Source organism: Colias philodice, chromosome 6 (assembly GCF_061535455.1).
Source record: "Colias philodice isolate Cphi_HAF_F1 chromosome 6, ilColPhil1 Martin Lab GWU primary, whole genome shotgun sequence".
NCBI classification, from domain to species: Eukaryota; Metazoa; Arthropoda; class Insecta; order Lepidoptera; family Pieridae; genus Colias; species Colias philodice.
Genome location: NC_143091.1, coordinates 7,051,365 through 7,071,634, shown reverse-complemented (window position 1 = coordinate 7,071,634; position 20,270 = coordinate 7,051,365). Strand labels below are relative to the sequence as shown.

At 34.6% G+C, this 20,270-nt stretch overlaps 1 protein-coding gene across 2 annotated transcripts; it reads right to left on the bottom strand.

Annotated features, from left to right (window-relative positions):
• Positions 1–61: 61 nt before the first annotated feature.
• Positions 62–16,714, bottom strand: Patj (patj crumbs cell polarity complex component). 2 transcript variants are annotated; one of them, XM_089696482.1, is made up of 17 exons: positions 16,503–16,714; positions 16,318–16,408; positions 14,553–14,709; positions 14,172–14,344; positions 13,640–13,769; positions 13,125–13,237; positions 12,492–12,628; positions 11,946–12,094; positions 11,788–11,865; positions 11,379–11,580; positions 10,781–10,942; positions 10,215–10,354; positions 9,660–9,959; positions 9,089–9,237; positions 5,349–5,493; positions 4,551–4,717; positions 62–745 (listed from the first exon to the last, which is right to left on the bottom strand). In XM_089696482.1, the coding sequence occupies exons 1-17, from the start codon at positions 16,520–16,522 to the stop codon at positions 602–604; spliced, it is 2,457 nt and encodes an 818-aa protein (XP_089552608.1). In that variant the 5' UTR covers positions 16,523–16,714; the 3' UTR covers positions 62–601. The 2 variants fall into 2 exon arrangements, with proteins under 2 accessions (XP_089552608.1, XP_089552609.1); XM_089696483.1 differs by having other exon boundaries at positions 9,774–9,959.
• Positions 16,715–20,270: the final 3,556 nt, after the last annotated feature.

Here is a 20,270-nt window from a genome sequence, read left to right as displayed (position 1 = left end):
TTATTTTATGAAAGGAATATTGGGTGAAGGAGTTGGAAAGGAGCTTAAATAAAACACCAGGTAAATTTAAACATTTATTCCAAATAACTTAAATATATTTTGGAATGATAACATTCAATAAAGTCTAGTGATTAAAATTAATACATTTATATTCATTTATCAAACGTAAATTCCTACATTGGCACTGATCCGAGCTTAGGGGGTTATTTAGATAAATGACGATAAAATGATATTTGTAAATATTATTTTATAATGTGCCATAAATAATTTGCATGATATAAAACTAATTATGTAAATTAAGTACAGAACCAAGACAAAAATACTGATAAGGAATGTGTAATACAATGGAAAATACCCACAAAAAATTAAAAACTAAGTTGCTCTTATTAACAATCAAAATACTTATTTGAACTATTTCTCTCGCCAGATTAAACACAAATATGAAATAACATAAGTGAATACCCAATTTAAAGTGCATATATACAAGAATTATTCTATAGTCAAGTCAAATTAAAAACGTAAAATAGAGTCAATTGGCCTACACTTCTTCAATAGCATAACCCCATATGATCTATAAAGTCATGTATTGAACTAAAATTGTTTATGAAGTGGGAGGGGGTGTTGTTGGTGGGGGTGGGGGGTGGTCAGCTAGGGGGAGGGGTTTAGCCACGCCGATACGAACTATGCCTCGAGGAGCTCCCTTCAATGCTGCTACCGCTTGCTCTAGACTTGCGTTTTCTAAATTCTGTGGAAAAAAGTTAAAATACATTATTTTATGATTTAAAATTGAATACAATTATGCGAGTAGTAAACGAATATATTTCCCTAGCTTCTTCTATATAACTTTATTATTTAAAAAGAACAATAAAAATTTAAAAGAAAATCAAAGGAACGATCCACGGAATCAATACATCTTTTGCATGAATACTACAAGGACAAACAATGTCTTACAATTTATCAGATAATTTTTACATTTTGCCATGTTTATTCCGTTGCGGAAAAAATATTTAAAACGTTTAGGACCAATTTCACCAATATTTTCTAAATCAGACATTTATTAATCGAGCTTCAAATTAAACATGTATTTTAACATCGTTGTCAACTCTACAGGTCCCAAGAAGGAAATCTAACAGCCGATTATCAAATCGACCATTAACTGAGCGACTCACGAATCATTCATTCGTATTTTAAACCGCCCGAAATAAAATGTCATAGTTGACAATGCCATAGTTTCGCACGTTGGGGCTATTTGTTCTAGTTGTATAATAACTGTCATGTTTGGTAATTCGACTAAATTGAAATGTTCTAACACAGTATACAATTTAATAATCATGTAGAAACTTTTACGTTTGCTGGTTTATATGTCAAACGATTTGGTCGTTACCATGGTTACAAATGTTTGATGTTATTTGGAGATTGTTTTGTTGTGATTTTTCTTGTGTTATTTTAATTTTATTTTGAGTTGAATAAATACAATAATGTTGAAGAAAAATCGCGGTTCAATTTCACTTGGTCGAAGGTAAACTGGATCTGGTTGAAATTACGAAAAAAATTCGGAGTCCGAAGGAAAGTGCGAGAGATCTCATACTAGAAGAGCAATTAAAACAAGAAAAATAAAGACAAAGCAGCAAGATACATTTAAAGTAAATTAATAGTAAATTCTTGTTTGTAATAACCTAGTATCTAGTTGTTATAACCTATTTATTGAATGATGTTGATAGGTACAATCTAAGGGTACAATAAAAATGTTTTATAAAAACACAAGTTTTATTTATTTAGGTAACATGAAAAATTACATATTTCTATAACAATGTCACATTTAAATTAAATTAGGATTATCATCATCGTCAGCCCATATACTTTCTCATTGCTGGGACATGGGATTGGTAGTGCTAACTTAAACTTAAACACGGTAAGGGATCAGGTCATTATCCACCACGCTATCTTATGATATGTCGGTTTCCTCACAATGTTTTTCACCACTGAGCCATCACTGCACTGCACTACAATAAGCAGTTGGTCTGTAGGTGAAACTGATAGATTCCTAAAACAGAATTTAAAATTAAGATAAGTACATTTCATAATCATGAGGAGGCCTGAGCCTTACCTGAGTAGTGGTGAAGTTTACATTTTAAGTACCTATATTGGTATTCAATACTAGATTTGACATGACTCACAGGATTATTATGGTTTAATTGAAAATAATACAGTATGTAGGAAGGAACCTTTTATGCACATAAATATAAATATTACCTCACGAGATAGTTTTACTTACAGATCCGACGGTTATTCGAGTTTATCTTCAATTAATTGCAATACTTCCAAAACCGATTGTTTTGATAAACGATATCTTGTACTAAAATCAACATCATCATATTCTTCGAAACAATGACGACGTCTTTATAAATTCTGGGCCATCGCGGTCGCACTATATAATCCAAATTATACAAATCATCCAACACATCTTCATTTACAAAAATAAAATAGTATGCAGAGTCCATCTTGACAGCAAGAAAACTTCAAATCATTTTTTCTAATCGCTTGTTAAAAATTTAAAGAGCCTCTATGCCACGGGTTAAATATAATGCCGTGTTAAGGAAACTAATCCTCGATTAGGTCATGGTGGGACACTCCCTTACATTGATGTCCCGTTAAAAGAGTTAACAGCGTGTTAAACTAACTAACAGAGCTTGATGAAACTGGGCCTTAATACAATATAATTTTAACTAATTTGTCACAACTGTCACAAAATTTCCGTAATGCTGTTGCAAAATTTTATCTAAAGTTATTATTTCCTGTTCGATAATATATTTTAAAGTCTAAATTTAATAAGATATATGAAATAGAAATATCACAGTATAAAAATTATACGCTATTTCCGTTAGATCGTTTGATTAAATTAATTATTTATCGTGTTTATCGTATTTTAATCGAGTGACTTTATAAAATCTATATTTAGAACAAGATAATTACTTTTTAAATATTTTATTTTAAATTATGCAAGATATATTTTTTGAAGTCAAAATTCTTTAGGCGCGTTGAGAGTAAAATTTCAAGGTCGCGTCATGGCAATACCGTCAAGGTGACTATTTTGGTATCTTTGAATTTTGCCTCAGAAGTTTCACTTCTGACACGTGTGCTCGGCACACACGCTCTTTTTTTATCAAGGGAGTAGCCATCAAAAACCAGAACACGGTGTTCAACTAGCTAGATAGTCAGCGACCTTTTATTTGATTGTATAATTTTGATGTGAATGAACATATTACTTAAATTTTATTTCATAAGGCGTGTCATCGTTATAATAAAAAAATCTGCCATTTCTGTATCTCTGACTCGAAATTAATCGAGGATAAATGACTTTTATATTTCTGAGAACTTGAGGCTTTATTTAATAATTACTAATAGCTATTTTTGTTTTGATGTCATTGTATGGAAAAAAATTTTCGTTTCAGTTAATAAATAAACAGGTTCATTTGAACAATTGATAACTTTTCCATTTTGAGGAAATGCATTTTGAGAATTTTCAAACATTTATGGACAAGTGGGATTTGTAAACAAATTGTTTTTGTATTTTCTACTAGTGTTTAATTTTACGCGAGTACATTTAGAAATTAAAGATTATAACAGATTTTAAAGTCTCTCAGTGTCCTCGTGACCACGCTCGCTGCAAAGTGTGTGAAACGTCGGGAAAATAATATTATGAATAAATCGCGTTAAAAACCCATTAAAATATTTAACTTCTAAACAAATTGTTTTTATGTCGCTTATTGGATCATTTAACATGCACATTGTCCTAAAGTGAAATAGATGTCATTACACATTTTTGAAATGTCATCGCTCGTTAGCGATCTGTTGCTATTAAATATAACACTTTATAGAAACATCCCAATAGACGCACGTACTTTTATGCGGGGTTATTTATTTGGCAGGAGCAGGGGATTGCTCTTCGCTAATTCTTTCTTAACTTAACTTATATAATATTATAAATGCCAAAGTGTGTTTGCTGGTCTATTATTCACGTCACTACGGAGCAATTTTATGATATGATTTTTTTGTGTCTGGGCTAAGGCTAGAGTATGCTATTCCGTCAGCTATCTAACTTTATTTTACCACCGCGGGTCAAAGGAAAATAGCATGCATAGAAGCTTGTTATATATTTATTGTCGTGGGCAAAATTGCGTAACAAGAAGTATTAATTTTTTTCTAGTCACCTTTTTTTGTGAATAGAAAAGCGCCTGACTATAATCTCGCCTGATGTTAAGCTGAGATGCGGTCGAAGATGGGACGCGCTTCCCTAGAAGGTACCTTTGTTTTTAAGTGGGGTAATCTTGCATAAGATGCCCACGGCCCTGGGGAAAGGAGCCGTGGGTTATGTCGGATTCTTACTGACTAAAACCCCACTGTGTTCCGTCGAGCCGCATTAACCCATTGAGCTCCAAGTGGCCCGATCGGTCTACGACACAATAGATTTTCTATTGTGTCTGTGGTTCCGGGGCCTGAGTTATTACGGAACGATGGGGCCGCGGGTATTGTGTTCAGTGGGCGCTGACCTGTTCGTTAACAAAGAGCAGTCGGTCGCCGGGTATGAGCCGGCCGTCCTGCTGCGCGACGCCGCCGGGCACGAGCGAGCGGATCACCACCAGCGTGTGCGCCGGCCGCAGCGGGTCCTGGTAGTCCAGGATCGAGAACCCCAGCCCGCGCTCGCCCTTCACTAGCTCTGCAATGTTATGGTTTATCCTATAAGGCAAACGAGCATACGCCTCGCCACCATTACCACCAAGGTAAGCAAAGTACGCCGCTCATAAACTATCGCAACTGAGGTTATGGTAGTCTTTGAACGATTTAGGGCTACCGCACACGGGCCACCGGCCACCGGCCACAAAACGCCGCCACCGGCATATTTCCTGCACTTTTCATACATTTTATATGGACTCGCCGCACACGGTTGACGCCTGTGGCGGCCACACGCTACACGCTTCTAGCTTCTCGTGGCGGCGTTTGTGGCTGTGGCTCGTGGCTCGTGTGCGGCGACGGTTACAGGTGTTGCCTACTAGAAAAGGAAATGCCATCGATGGATATGGGAATCGCGAGATTTATTGACCTTTCAGGTCGTTGTAAGCTCTCTTCTTTAAAGCCTACATATTGAATAGTTTGTTCCAGAGTACAGTAGCACGCGGAAGAAAATTGTGCATAAAGCGCACAATTATATGATATTTTGTTAAAATGTTTCCTCTCCATTTAAATTATTTCAATGAATACAAAAACAACTACAAAAAACATTCTGTTGTTGTGAAATGCGACAAAATAATAAAAAATATACTATAAATCAGTAGTTATTATAGTGTTACCAATGATCTGCGGCTCGGAGGCCCACATGGCGAGGCCGGTGAGCGGCTCGAGACTGCGCGAGCGCACTTTTCCAGCAGCGCCCAGCGCTCCGCCCTCCTCACCGCCACCCGCACCCGCACCGGCCAGACTTCCATCCGATTTCGCCTTTAATATGCAAATAGATACAAATAATTTATTTTCATAGATTGGCAATAAATAAAATGTATAATGGAATTATTACGAAATGAAAATATACCCTAACATCAAATTTGTTACTTTCTCCTTTTACTTAAGGCTGCAGTCTAGCAAAATTGCGTTTTCAACAAGTTATTTGACAATTTTTTCCCGGCTAATAAAATGATAAACTGAATTTTTTTTTCTTGTTTATCAATTAGTGTTATATACGCAATGCGCGTGAATTTTTTCACATTTATAAAGTTACTTTATGTTACCTTAATCAGGCCTTCAAGATAAGTCTCTTTCCCCCAAAATCATTTCGAGCTAAGTTTGTGCACTCACTACGTTGCAACCGATTACAATTTACATAATCTGATCAGCGCATTATTATCCTTATATAGTCGTTATTAAAAACTGCTGAATACAATTGCCGAAAAACTTATGATTTTCTTAATTAGAGCGTTATAAATTCATTAAATTTCCCATTTTTTGCCTTACAAAATCGATTGATAAATACTGCTAAAAGTTATTTTTTCCATTAATTTATTCGAGTTGGTTGAAGACCAATGAGTATTAATCCTTTAAAATTTTTTTTTTTTGAATTTTGATAATTCTTTAAATATTAAAAAAATATTTAAAATAATAAGGAAAAATCCTAGCGAATTTCTTTAGTCGCGCTCCTTGGGCCGGAGCGTTCTGACGTGTGCTCCACGCTCGATTTTCCTTCATACCGAAGTGAAAGTTGCTCTACTTCATTAAATTTAATATTTTTGTTAATTGATTATTTTTATCTTAGTTTTGTGCAAATATTCGTATTTTTAAACATTTGATTTCGATATGGAAAATAAACGAAAAAAATACGCGTGTAACTACTAGAAAAAAAATTATCTTCGAACATAAAGTTAATGAAACCAAATAGATTGCAAAGGTGATTGGCAACAATTTCTTTATTTTACGGGGTGTCAGTAAAGGGATGTATATTTCTTTAAAACTAAAGTAAGCTCATAAATTTTCTTATAATATAATTTTTTTGAAGTTCCAAAAATGTTTATTTTTCGTTTGAGAAATACGAAATATAATATAAACTTGTATTGAGAACTTGAACTTCCCAAGTTCATCCGGGGAAATCCCCATACGGGGAAAATGATTTGTTTACTCCAAAATTGATCCGAGGTGTTTTAATTTTTTCTTCTAGTCATTTTCAACGTAGCGGCATGTTGTTTGATTATTAATTTTGTAACTTAAATACAGGATGTTGGTTTTATATTCTGATCTTACAGACGCGCTGACAAATTTAGTCCACCATTTCTAGTTTAGTCTAACTACAAAACTACCAAAAAACTCTAAGTACCAATATTAAAACGAATGGATTATCATCACATCATCAAAATTCAGTGGGGTTGAGAACTAAACAAACAGAAGTAACAGAGACGCGAAGAATAAAAAAAGAGGACGAAAACGATAATTCGTTGATGCTTTCCCTTTTCGACGTATTGTTAGGGTACATCACCAATCTGCAAAAAACAAAACTGATGATTCCCAATTGCTGATTAAAAATGAAAAACAAATAATCGACAACAGTGGTGAAAATTTGCTGATCACAATGAAACATCCTTCAGTGGTAGCAGATTTACTCATTTAAAATGTATCGGTGAACAGCGTAAAGGAGAGGAGGACAGGAAAACATTATGAATGTTGATGGTGGATTGTATACAGGGTGTAATCGATAAGTATGTGCAGGCGATTATGACGTTATTATTGCAGGTATCAAAAAACTTAAAACTGATATCGAAATTACTTTACCTAATGAGCAAAATGACAATAATAACTTTTTAAAAGTATAACGAGAAATATCTAAAAAATTTACTTTATACACTCCCATATCAAAAAGGGAAAATGGGACTAGTAGAAGTTAAATGTCTAATTCCGGCAAAAGACATGAATGCGGAAGATGCGGTTAAAAAAAAATTTAATATTTGAAATACAATGCAAAAAATAACACTTTTGAAATACAAATAAGCAGACTTCTGCTTCTGCAACTAAACGTTGCAGAAGCAGAAGTCTGCTTATTTGCTGTTTGGACTGGAGTGAATCATTCGTTAAAAATAGAATATATAAAAAATTATGTAACGTTTAGGCAAAATAAAATGATGGACCATTATCAAGATTTTACATAAATTGCCTACTGTCAGAATTGATTGATTCGAGACTTCAGCATTCGATGCCCATCAAGGACCCATCCTATATCATTCAAGCGATTGAAAAAAAAAAGAGATAAATCCAGTGCAACCGATAAAGCATCAGAATGCTAGCAAAAGATTTATTAGGTTTATCAATATAAATCTATATATTATACATTATATAATAAATCTGTAGAAGACGCGAAGACCGACATCCGCGCGGACGGAGTCGCGGGCGGAAGCTAGTCAGAAATAAATATCTTTTGTTTTCATTTGCGTATTTTTCTATTTTATAATTTTTTAACACAAACATTACATTTTTTTTTATATACAAAATTTGTTTATCCGTTTTATTAGTTAAACTGTACAACTTTCACTAAGAAACTTAGGTCGAAAAAAATGTATAGAGTTATGCATTTTGTATGGAAAGCTTATTTTTTTTTATATTTCGTCCAAATTTCTTTGTAAAAGTTGATCAGTTATATAAACATGAAGATGAAGATATCAATAGAAAGTATTCGCAAATTTTGTGTACTGATAAAAAAAAATCACCCGGTGTAATTTTCACGAAAATTGTTTCAAATTGTCATTTTTGGTACTTATTACGAATATTAAATTATGCATACGAATGATTTAATTTTTAAAAATTAAGTGGAGCAACTTTCCCTTAGTACATTTGTATTATTTACATATAGGATGACAGGATGCATTTGTTTGCACTACTAGACCAAGCCCTTAAAACAATCTTCTTGTAGTGAAGATTGAAATCATTCTTGTTGAGAGCAATACTTTTGGCAAATGCTTTTATTAAACAGTTTTAGGAACAAATGTCAGGCTAAACCGACGTCTAAAATAAAAATAGATGTATTCATTGCTCAAAAATAGGGAGAAATCATGTCCAAGAACCAAAAGTCACTATAAACCTGTACATATCACAGGAATTTAAAATACGTATAACTAGCAAACCGGGCGAACTCCATTTCGCCACCAGAGACACCATTTCTTTGCTAAAACCTCACGGAGCCCGAGAGCTTTCCAACGAATGCAAAACCGTGGAAATCGGTTCGTGCGTTCTGGAGTTATAGCGTCAGGAAGGAAAACCCGACTTTTATTATTGCCTTTATATACTAGACTAGCTTTCCACCCGCAGCTTCGTCCGCGCAGTAAAAAAAATAACCCGCATAGTTCCCGTTCCCGTGGGATTTCCGGGATAAAACCTATCCTATTTCCCGGGGTAAAAAGTAGCCTATGTCCTTTCTCGGGTATCAAAATATCTCTTTACCAAATTTCATGCAAATTGGTTCAGTAATTAAGGCGTGATTGAGTAACAGACAGACCAGACAGCGTTACTTTCGCATTTATAATATAAGTATGGATATATGTAGTAGGATAATAATGATCACCTTAACAAGTGTATGCGCAGGCGGTGCGAGGTCCAGCTGCGGCGCGGGGCGGGGCCGCGCGCACACCATGCACACCTCGCTCGACAGCTCCTTGAGGATCGACACCACTTCCAGGTGGTTCATGCCGAGTAGCCGGTGCCCGTTCACCTCTGTGAATATGTGTTGTTGTATTTATCGGAAAGTAACCACTCGTAGTTAAATAGTACAGAAAAATCATAATATTTCACTATAAGAATCTCAAATAAATTCATACTTAATTGATATTATATTTAGCTAGAATAAATTATTATTTATGCATCTAGATATTCTTTTTTTTTGTTCGTTTCAGTGTCTTCTTATCTCTGTATAAATGGTTGTTAACTTTTATATTGATCTCTGCATCTATTGACTTATCTGTAAACAATACTTTCATGTCAACATCTGCTTGTGTTTGTGAGTATTTATGCATGCGTATCTGTGGGGCTGCACGTCTATATAATGCGTATGTCTGTATGTCAGTGTGCAGGGGTACATGCGTATGTGCGTGTGTGTGTGTGCGTGTGTATGTCTGTATGTCTGTATGTGCGGGTACCGAGCAGCTCGTCGCCGTGGCGGTGCACGTTGGCGCGGCCGACGGGCCCCTCGGGCAGCACGGAGCGCACGTAGTGGTGCGTGTGTATGTCTGTATGTCTGTATGTGCGGGTACCGAGCAGCTCGTCGCCGGGGCGGTGCACGTTGGCGCGGCCGACGGGCCCCTCGGGCAGCACGGAGCGCACGTAGTGGTGGGGCCGCACCTCCCGCCCCCCCTCCACGTCCACGGTGCCCTCCAGCGAGATGCCCAGCCCGCCGCCGCCGCGGACCACCACGCCCACCACTATCTCCACGTCCTCGCCTGCGAAACAAACACGGTTTACTGTTTTCTAAGAGACGTGTTTGAGTCTTTATCGGAACTATTATAGATCAAGGGAGGTTTCTCATACTTCATATCCAGAGGAAAACACATACATAGTAAAAAATATAATAATAATTAATTATCAGCTAAAAATTAAGTCAATTATCACATCAATATTTAACCATAATTAACACAATAAAGATCATACTTTTTCTTTATTAAAGAAAAATTTATTATACATATTAATATTCTTACCTAAAATAGCTTGCCATTTTCTTTTAATAGCGTCTTTTTGCTCTTGAGTACGAGGCATCTCAAAAGCTGGTTGCGGACGATGAATTGTAGATGCCGAACTGCGACCACTTTCACTCAAATCATCCACATTATTTTCAACCCTAGAAACAAAAGAAAAAATTGGTTGTCTGTAAAGTCGGTTTACTGACGATAGTTGAACGTGACAACGTCCGATTGTGCTTCTTTGTCGCTCGTTCCGCGCTCTCGCTTGCACTTGGAACGCCGAACGAGGTAACGCCGCATGAGTCGTGTTTTTTCGTGCGTGCAGCCGGCTCTATCGAATTATAAGACGTTGTCACGTCAAAAACTATTTCTTTCTAAGTATATATGTGTTTTATTTATTATACTGGTTCAAAATAATATAGATTCACATGATTAAAAAAATAGGATCCCACAAAGTAATTTAATCGTTAATCAGCCTCTTTTCAAGACGCACGAAATCACAATTAAAAAGCTTGTCATTAAGCAGCAATATTATGTTTTTACTTTTACATTACCCATAATAATCATACAAGGATCAAACTCACGTGTTCAAATGCGTCATCTGTATATGATGATCGCTGGAGTCGGAATTGTCAGCTCTATGCATATGCAGGAAGGGGTTATTTTGCGCGACCGGTGCGCTGGCCGCACTCTCACCCGCAGCGATCGCCTGCTGCAGCTGCTCGAACTTAGGCCCGCGCAGGTATCTGCAATGACGGAATGTTCTAGAACTTTTGTATGTTGTGAGTGGTGTTCTTTTTTAAGTGTATTAATTAAACATAGGGGCTATTGCGGGTACAACAGTCACTATGTTTAAGTTATACAGTGCATGTGAAAGGAGGTTGAATAATAAGTCATGTTATTAAATAGCCTTCATTTATAAGTAAGAATGGGAGAGAGCTATTTACTATAGTTTTTCATATATCGGAGAAAATGTTTGCGCACAAACTACATAAATCAGCAGCAATATACAATCTTACATCTAGATAGATATCCCATCTTGAATCATTCGATCCAGCTGCAAATATTACTACTGTTTTATATTTTAACCATTCTAAAGACCACTTGTTACTCTCAATGTGCTCGTATCTGCGCACTACGCCATAAGTAATCTACAATACATCAAAACAATCCAAAACAAACCTCTCCAGCTCTAATGTAACAATATTCCCGCTCTGTTTCAACGCATCAACCGCTCGTTGGTTGGACTTGCCCGCGAGGGACACTCCGTCCACAGCCACGATGCGGTCGTTGACCCGCACTTTGCCGCTGAGAGCCGCCGCACTGCCTGGAGTCACCGACTTCACGAATATTCCAGAAAGTTCTTCCTTTTCGCACACGTAGCCTGCAAGATTAAAATACAAAAAAATAATCTTTCAAATAATTGGTAATAACGAAAAAAGTGTATGATAAAATTTATGTGACGCACTCAATCCAAAAATATAATACATTATATCAGTATAGTAGTTTTATTTGCATTACATTTTTATCAATTTTATGAACAATGTAAAATACGATTGAGAACAAATTACAATTGCAGCAGATTATTTACCTGCAATAGTGATGCCCAAGCCATTTTCATCTTTCTTCAATTGTACCGTAAATCTGTCAGCTTCAGGTGATTCAGCATCTAGATAGAAATTACAAATTAAATACTAAAAAATGTCGCAAATTATAATGACATGATATATAATTAAAAACTTTACATACCACTTTCTAGTGGTGGTGTGATAGATTTATCAAAGACAAATCTAGAAGTGTTTGAGTTGTTGCTCAAAGGTGTTGGTTGCGTGTGGAATACTTGCTCGAAACCAGCCTCCATTAAATAACGATCTAGTGCTTCTGGACTCGAAAGAAGTCTGAAAAAAAAAATATATTTTGTTACTGACGATATAAAATATAAATTTAACTACATTCTTAACAGTTTTAGTATAGGAAAAATTTATTAATTAAAATGAAGCCAGTCAATAATTCTCGTTACTGGTTTATTTATAATTGAATTAATAAAACTACAGAATTTATTTAAGTCTTTCAATTCGTCTACATCTGAATTCATTTCAATTTTCAACATTCTAAACGTAAAGAATATCACTTAATAACTCGGGCCCCGGAATCACAGACACAATAGAAAATCTATTGTGTCGTCGATCGGGCCGTTCGGGGCTCAATGGGTTAAATAGTATTAAGTCACATCTATTCAATAGTTATACATATTTGAACAGCGAAAAAACTTCATCCAGCGGTATAAGCTCTTACCTAGCGGGTACAATAGGAGCGTTAGACGCGTGCACAGCGGTGGGGTCGACCGCGCGCGCTACCACGAGGCGCACGCGCGAACCGGACGCGCGGAGCACGCCTGCCACTTGCTCCGAACCCATCTCCATTAGACTCACCTGTGTGTAATTTGTTATTTTATTATTGAACTTGATTAATGCTTTTTGACGTGACAACGTCTTATAATTCGATAGAGCCGGTTGCACGCACGAAAAAACATGACTCATGCGGCGTTACCTCGCTCTGAGGCGTTCCATGTAAGGCTTGAAGTGCAAGCGAGAGCGCGGAACGAGCGACAAAGAAGCACAATCGGACGTTGTCACGTTCAACTATCGTCAGTAAACCGACTTTACAGACAACCAATTTTTTGGCTTGAATATAAGTGTTTCTATTTATTTACTACACTTGTTTGATAAGGATTCCTATACCTGTTTTTAAACTCAAATATTAATGTTACTTTCAACTAAACTTCTTATAGAAGCACTTCTCCATCCTCAAAATACATAACTACATATTTAACAGTCAGAAAGCAGTTCAATTCAAAACAGACCAATAATTAAGTTAAGTTTAAGTAATTGTATGTTTGTTGAATCATTTGCTTAAAAGGTTACTTACATCACCAATTTGTAGAATATGATCACCAGATTTGAGCCTACCATCGCGATCGGCGACGCCACCAGCAAGTATGGTTTTAACAATCACTCCACTTGTTCTGGCTCCAATTATTCCTGAACATAAAAAAATATTTATAATCGAATATGTCTATTTATCTTCTTCTTATATATAAAAATGAATCGCAAAATGTGTTGGTAAGCGCATAACTCGAGAACGGCTGAACCGATTTCGATAATTATTTTTTAATATATTCCTTGAAGTACGAGGATGGTTTTTATGTAGAGAAAACGTAAATATGTACCACGGGCGAAGCCGGGGCGGACCGCTAGTCTTTATATAAATATGTTTTGCGATGTATATTTTGTGTGATGTTCATAATAAAACTATTTTCAAAGAGCGACATTAATTAAATCTACGAGATTATAATAATATACAACTTACAACCTAACAATCACATAAAAATAGAAAGCTCTGTTGTTGGTTAATTATGATTTCAACAGATATTTTATACTTACCAAATCCCAGACCAGTGCCATCATTAACTAAGTTTATAATTTCCACCTGAGCCCAGTCACCAGCCACAATATTGTTTGATGTTGATGCTATTGAGTCATCATTTCGACCCATCTCTAATAGCCCTCTAGTCTGAAAAATTATTTATTAGATTACTGATCCACTCAAATTTTGCATTCACTATGAAAAAGATCTACATTACTTATATTACAATTTTTAACAAAAGCACAACATTAAATGAACATAATATCAAAAATCTTAATTGAAAATGTTACAATATGCATTCTAGGTACATTTGAGTTTATAAATAATGAATAATGAACTAAGAATTTTTTAATTATGGTCCTAGTCAACTGAAAAATTCTGGCCTTGTGCTGTCTTTAGATTTGAATAGTAACAGAAAGTAAACATGATGTTTGTGTTTGTGTGTTGTTAAAAACATAAGGATTTTTATTGCCTCAGATATGCAATGATTGGCTATCAATTGAATCAAATAATAAATCATTTTTGGCATTCATTAGTATATACATTTACCTGCTTTGGAGACATATTGGAATCAACAGATGCTGAATCAAGACCTAGTATTCTTTCATTATCTGAATTAGATCCAAACTCTAAACTTTGTGGTGGTGAAACTTGGGGTACCCTTTGTTCTTCCTCCCCTTCATGCGAACCATATAAATTTCTGCTTTGAATTGCCAGTTCACCTGAACATAAAAATATAAGTTAACATGTTTTATTACTAAATAATGTAATGGTATATCAGAGATTAAATCAAGTAATTTTCTCCCATGAGATGTGGACACAGATTGTTAGTCATAAAGGATTCTATAATTATATTATCAAAAGCAAAATAGAATGGTAATCATAAAATAAAATATTATTTTGTCATGTGACGTTATAAGGAATTCATACCTGCAGGAGTTATATCAAAATCTGCTGGAATTATAGAAGGATGGTGTGCCACCTGTGTAGCCAACATGCTAACAGAATCATGTAGTGTGACAATGCTCCGTAATATTGGACTTTCCAATAAATTTATAAGCATATTTAAATCATCATTAGTTGCAGCCTGCAAAGCATTAAATATAGACATTCATAAAATAGTGATTCAAAGTGAATAATGAATAATATCTCAGAAACTGAGATATGAATGTTAAATGTTTTAATTTATTCATTTATACGTTAAACAATGGGGATACAAATGAACAATGCAATGATTAACATCTGCATAAAATAATATACATTTTTTTTTATATTTATGGAGATAATAATTGACCACATTGTTAAAAGATAATAGAAAGTCTAAATACTAAAAGAATAAGAACTTAGATTACAAAATAAAAGACAGATGGAGCGTTGCCGAACTAAACCGAATAATATATCGTCATTTCCATAAAGCTAGGTGTGCTGTCATTTCGCCGCTGCACTGTACGTACACGGTGCTTCTGTGTGGGTGTTATGTTACCAGATATTGAAAACTTTCCCCGACTATGGAAGAAAGAGGGTTATGTTTTTCGAGTGTATGTATGTATAATATTTCTTTGGCACGCCCTGCAGTATAAACCGCTGAACAGATTTTGATTTATGAGGTGACATTGCAATCATCTGAATTATTATGGTAGTTGGCTACATAAATTAGCTGTCAGGTTTTAATTTTAATATAAATTCTTGTTTATGATAATTTTTTTATAATATTGTAAAAATTCATTTGTTACATAAATGATAAATTTTTAATTAAATAAATTAAATACATAAAAAAAATGATTCACAATTACAATGATTACCTATATTATTTTTTATTTTCAAAATATATGAATGCAGATAGCGGTAGTTTTTAGTTGAGAACACGGGACATTTTAGGAAGAAAGAAGGAAGAAACCATTTATTCCAATACACACAAACACACAACAATAGCATTGTAAATTATGAATAATAGGTAATGGAAAACATAAATTTATGTATGGTTGCTTGCACTAAAAAAGGAAGCCACTCAGGATACCTGAGGCATAATACCTTAACACTGATTTTCAGTAACACCTTACGACATCCACTTTGTCAGCTGCTTTACTGGATAATAAATAAATATAATTCCTGAACAATAATAATTTTGTCATATCCATCACGGAGTTCAAATGAATTAAATCGCGGGCGAAAACGACTAACGTTTTTAAGCTATATAAAAGTAACAAAAAAAAAGTATTAAGCTTATTAAAATTATCTAATAATGATCATGAACCTTTATTGCACTATACAAATACTTAATCACATTCAAGATCGAAAAGCACTACCCCGAAGATCTTTTAACCATTTTACCGTTTTACCCATAAAAATAGCAAATTCATTTTCATAATACTGGCAGCATACGTTGAAGTTTTGTATTCCTTCGTATATGTAAAATTATTATTTGTATACAAAATTATATATGCAAGCCAAATACAGTTTTCGGGAACAAATTTTACAGCGTTTTAATATCACAAGACAGCATTTTTTTACTAAAATAGCAAACGACTTTTGACGTATTGCATGACACTAGAATCGCTATAGCACTGGCGGAGGTTCGTATTCGTTTTTGATTTCGTATTTTCTTTGACAAGGGCGATGGATGATTGTCATGCTCCATCTGCCTTTTATTTTGTAATCTAAGAATAAGAAATACATTATTTTTACAATAACACACCTTTAATTTAGCATCATCGCTTTGATCGACAGCTGTTTTTACGCTTTCTAATTGCTGTAAAGCATTTGATATATTCACACTGAAATGCATGCTGAAATAAGAAATAATTATTATTTGTTACATTGTTATTTAGTTTAATTTATGTGACATTGTTTTTTTTCACGTATTCATTGGTATTCACTTACTTTTCATGAGACTTAAACATAGATGAAATAACACTTAAAACTAGCTAACTCTATGAGCAGCTTCAACGTTTCTTCTTCAAGTGAAAAATGAAAATGTATACACTGTTTTGAATACGAAACATGCACAGAATATTTTTTTCCAAAAACAACGAAAAAAATTTTTCAATTAAAAATTTAATCACAATATTGTCAATGTCACACCACTGACTACTGACAATCATAGACTATATACTTAATACAGAGACTGACAATAGAGTAATACTACCATAGAGGAATAATGTATAGCTGAGATAGAGTGGCTACTCTGTGGTAATAAGTGCATGTATGGAACGTGCTGCCATCTGCAACTTTGTAGGATAACTAAAGGAGTGTATATATATATATATAGCTATGCAGTATGCATATCGATATACATATAGCACAGATATGGAGCGAAAGTATATTTACAAAAATATTACTAACACCACGAAAAGCGTCGTTTTCCTGACAATTTTCTTTTTGTGGAGTTAGTAATATTTTTGTAAACATACTCTCACTCCATAAGTTGCCTTGTAAATTGAGTAAATAATAAATTTGCCAAAGTAATGAGGGCCATTTAACCAGGGGTGAGAATAAAAAACAATTTCTTTAGCGATATTCACGTTTATTGAATTGAGATTTATATACTATATAATTGCACTGCACTGAAATAACTAAAGCTTTTGTTTTTAGCAGATTTAACTCAGTGTTCCGCGGCACACCGATGTGCCGTGCGTGGTCATTAATAATTGGCTTGCCGCGAGAAAAGCTTCTCATTAAATGGAATAGAATGCATTTATTTCCAGGTGGGAAGAAATGATAGAAGCCTTTTCCATGATCACTTTTAATTTTATAATAAGCAATAATTATTTGATAAAAAATTGAATTGAATTTACGGTGCACCTCTAAAATATCCTGATTTCATAGGTGCACCATGCATGGAAAAGGTTTGTGGAACACTGAACTAGGACACAACATGGCTTATTATATTACTTATTTTCTATGGGTTTTATAATTATTATAATATAATTGAGCTGATTTCTTTATTTTATCCTCCCCATCATAAGCTAATTTGCCGTCTAATATTCTGTTAAGAGATCTGCACCAACTGAATATAATTAAGTTGATGGATGTGTCCACAAAAGTTTCTTTAAATTTTTCTTTGTGGTTCATACAATCAATAAAATTAAAATCTATAAATAATTCGATAAAGGCTTTAATTCTTTCTTTTATATTTTTTTTGTAGCATTCACTATTCAGAAATGCAACTGTTGTTTCCTGTATTTCTTGGAAACACGCTATTAAGCAATCAGATGGGTAGCATAGCCATTGTTTATTTTTGTTGTATTCTTTTTGTCTTATATATCTATACTTGGCATCTTCCGGATTGCCCAATAGCGTGTTTTTACATGTTTTGCAACCTTTTACAATTTTTTGCAAACATTTTGACAGGGCCCACCCACATACATAAATTCTTTGATCAGCCCCTGTGTCTAACACAGTTCTGATGCCTTCAATCACTTCTAGGGGCTGATCAATTACAATATTTTGGGATTGTGATGGTGCTGAAATATTTTCTTTATAATTTATTAAAAAAGATATCGACTGTAAGCAATCATTTTGGTCTTCTTCGCAATTAGCGTTGACTGAATGATTGCTGCTGAAATTGTTCAGCAAGAGTGTTTTGTATGCACCCTCAAATCCCATACAATTAGGTGCCACATTACGGGCACCTAAACTTCTGATACTTCCGAAAAAGTTTTCGAGTGGGTCCTGGTTAAAGTGTCGCGTCAACATTGCATCAAAGGAATACTTTCGAAACAACAGTTGCCAGAGTGTCTTAAAACCTTCGATTGTCTTAATCAAGTTAGTAACAGTTGGTACAGACTTTTCTATTAGTTGGGAATTCTTTTTTAATACAAATTTAACTGTTTTCAGAACTTGCACAGCATCTAGCCATAGCTTGTGATGAGGAGAATTTCTTTTCACAGCAGCCCTGTAAATTTTTCCATTGGGCACTGAAAAACTAGAGGCATTCAATGAATCAAATAATTTATCTATTAATAATACAAATGGAATCAAATTGGCACATTCTTCAGCAACACTTTGTCTGGCAACTAGATTGTCTGTTGCAACAGCCATGCTGTAGCTCAGTACTTGAGCGGCATTTTTTACTTTCATTTTCCTTATTTTATCTGGGTCTAAGTGTTCATTCGTTAATTTGGGCAAAAGACGCAACTCACCGTGCGACCTGTCCGCTTCAAATACTCGCTGGAAATATACCCACTTAATGCTTTTTTGTTTATCTTCATGAATGTATTTTAGTTCTTTATTTATCAAATTGTTCCTTACCCCTTTAATTAAGTGGGGTGCATCATATAAAGGTATTATAACTTTATTATTAATGTATAGAACATCATTTCGCCATTCCTTTTTTTCTTGGCAAAATATTTTTTTTGAGTCCAATAATAAACTGTTAATAGCACTAACATTTGGGGAACTTTGGTCGCACACGGTTGCAATAATTTCTAAACCTGTTGCTTGCACTTTTGTTATAACGCTTTTCAAAATTTGTTTAAGCTTATCGCTTTTTAAAGTTTGCGTAAAGTAGTATGCAACAGGTTGTTTAAAATTTTTCTTTACCCCTTTAATCATGAACACTAAGACGTGATTGGCAAATTTGTCCGTCTTTTCGCCATCGCCGTAATTTTCAAATCCTACAAGATCGTCTGTGTAAACATTGTAATGAATTTGTGGTGATATCGACATTTCGTCGAATATCAATGTACACAGACGATCTTGAGGTAACATTTTTGTTACAGTATTTTTTAATTCTTGAAAAATTGTAAAATTTATGCCTGGCGACAATTTTACCTTAGACAGCATTGCTTTTATTACTTTTTTCGAAGGTAATATAAAATGCTTACATAATAATTTGTAAGCCTTAGGGCTTTTTTTAAAAATGGACAAGGACAAAATCTTTTCCTCCTGAGTAAACCTGTGTCCCTTTTTCTTTTTTCTGCCTTCAACAAACTGCATTCGGCTAAATAATTTGGCCGATTCTGTCATATTTTTAGTCAATTTCTCAAAGTCCTTTTGAGTTGCCAGCTTTTTCTGCTGCTGAAGACGTGACTTCCACATCTTCACTTTTTGACGCAGTCTCCTAATATCATTCGTCTTCTTTCGCTCCTTTCTTGCGTGCGTGGCTTCTGCTTTCTTTAAAAGATATCTGAATGTTTGTTCTGAAATAAAAAAAAAATAAGTATGAAAACTCAATCTTATAATAAGTAATGATTCTTTGTAAAGTAACTACTAAAAGTAATGAGTCAGAGAAAGAAGTATCTTTACTAATATTTACTAATATTATAATTATACAAATATACATGTATCATAGAAATGGGATGAGTAAGTCTTTCATTGAAGAAGTTACTGTTTGAAAGGGATATTGTTTGTAAGTCATAATCGAATGAATGGGTTATCCTACCCAGTCCCTGCTTTACAATATGTTCCGTAAAGGATGAGTCAAATTGATTTCAAGACACATAATATTTATACATTACCTGCATTCATTTTCCTTTTTGTAGACCGAGCAGGGTAGTTTTCATTTACTGTTAAACAAGTGCTTGCGGAAGACCCAGAAGGTATTGCAACAGTTTCTGAAGAAGAAGGACCTGGCAGGGCTTGGTTTGTGATGTCCATCAGAGTCCTACTTTGTAAATGTTCTCTTCGGGATCCACAGTAACTATGGTC

Bases quoted from the DNA above. Each gene is read 5' to 3' on its own strand.
- Patj (XM_089696482.1), bottom strand. From the start codon at position 16,522: ATGTTTAAGTCTCATGAAAA. The intron at 14,710-16,317 runs GTGTGTTATTGT...AATGCTTTGCAG, and splicing joins GCGATGATGCTAAATTAAAG to GCTGCAACTAATGATGATTT. The intron at 4,718-5,348 runs GTAACACTATAA...ATAACATTGCAG, and splicing joins CTCCGAGCCGCAGATCATTG to AGCTAGTGAAGGGCGAGCGC.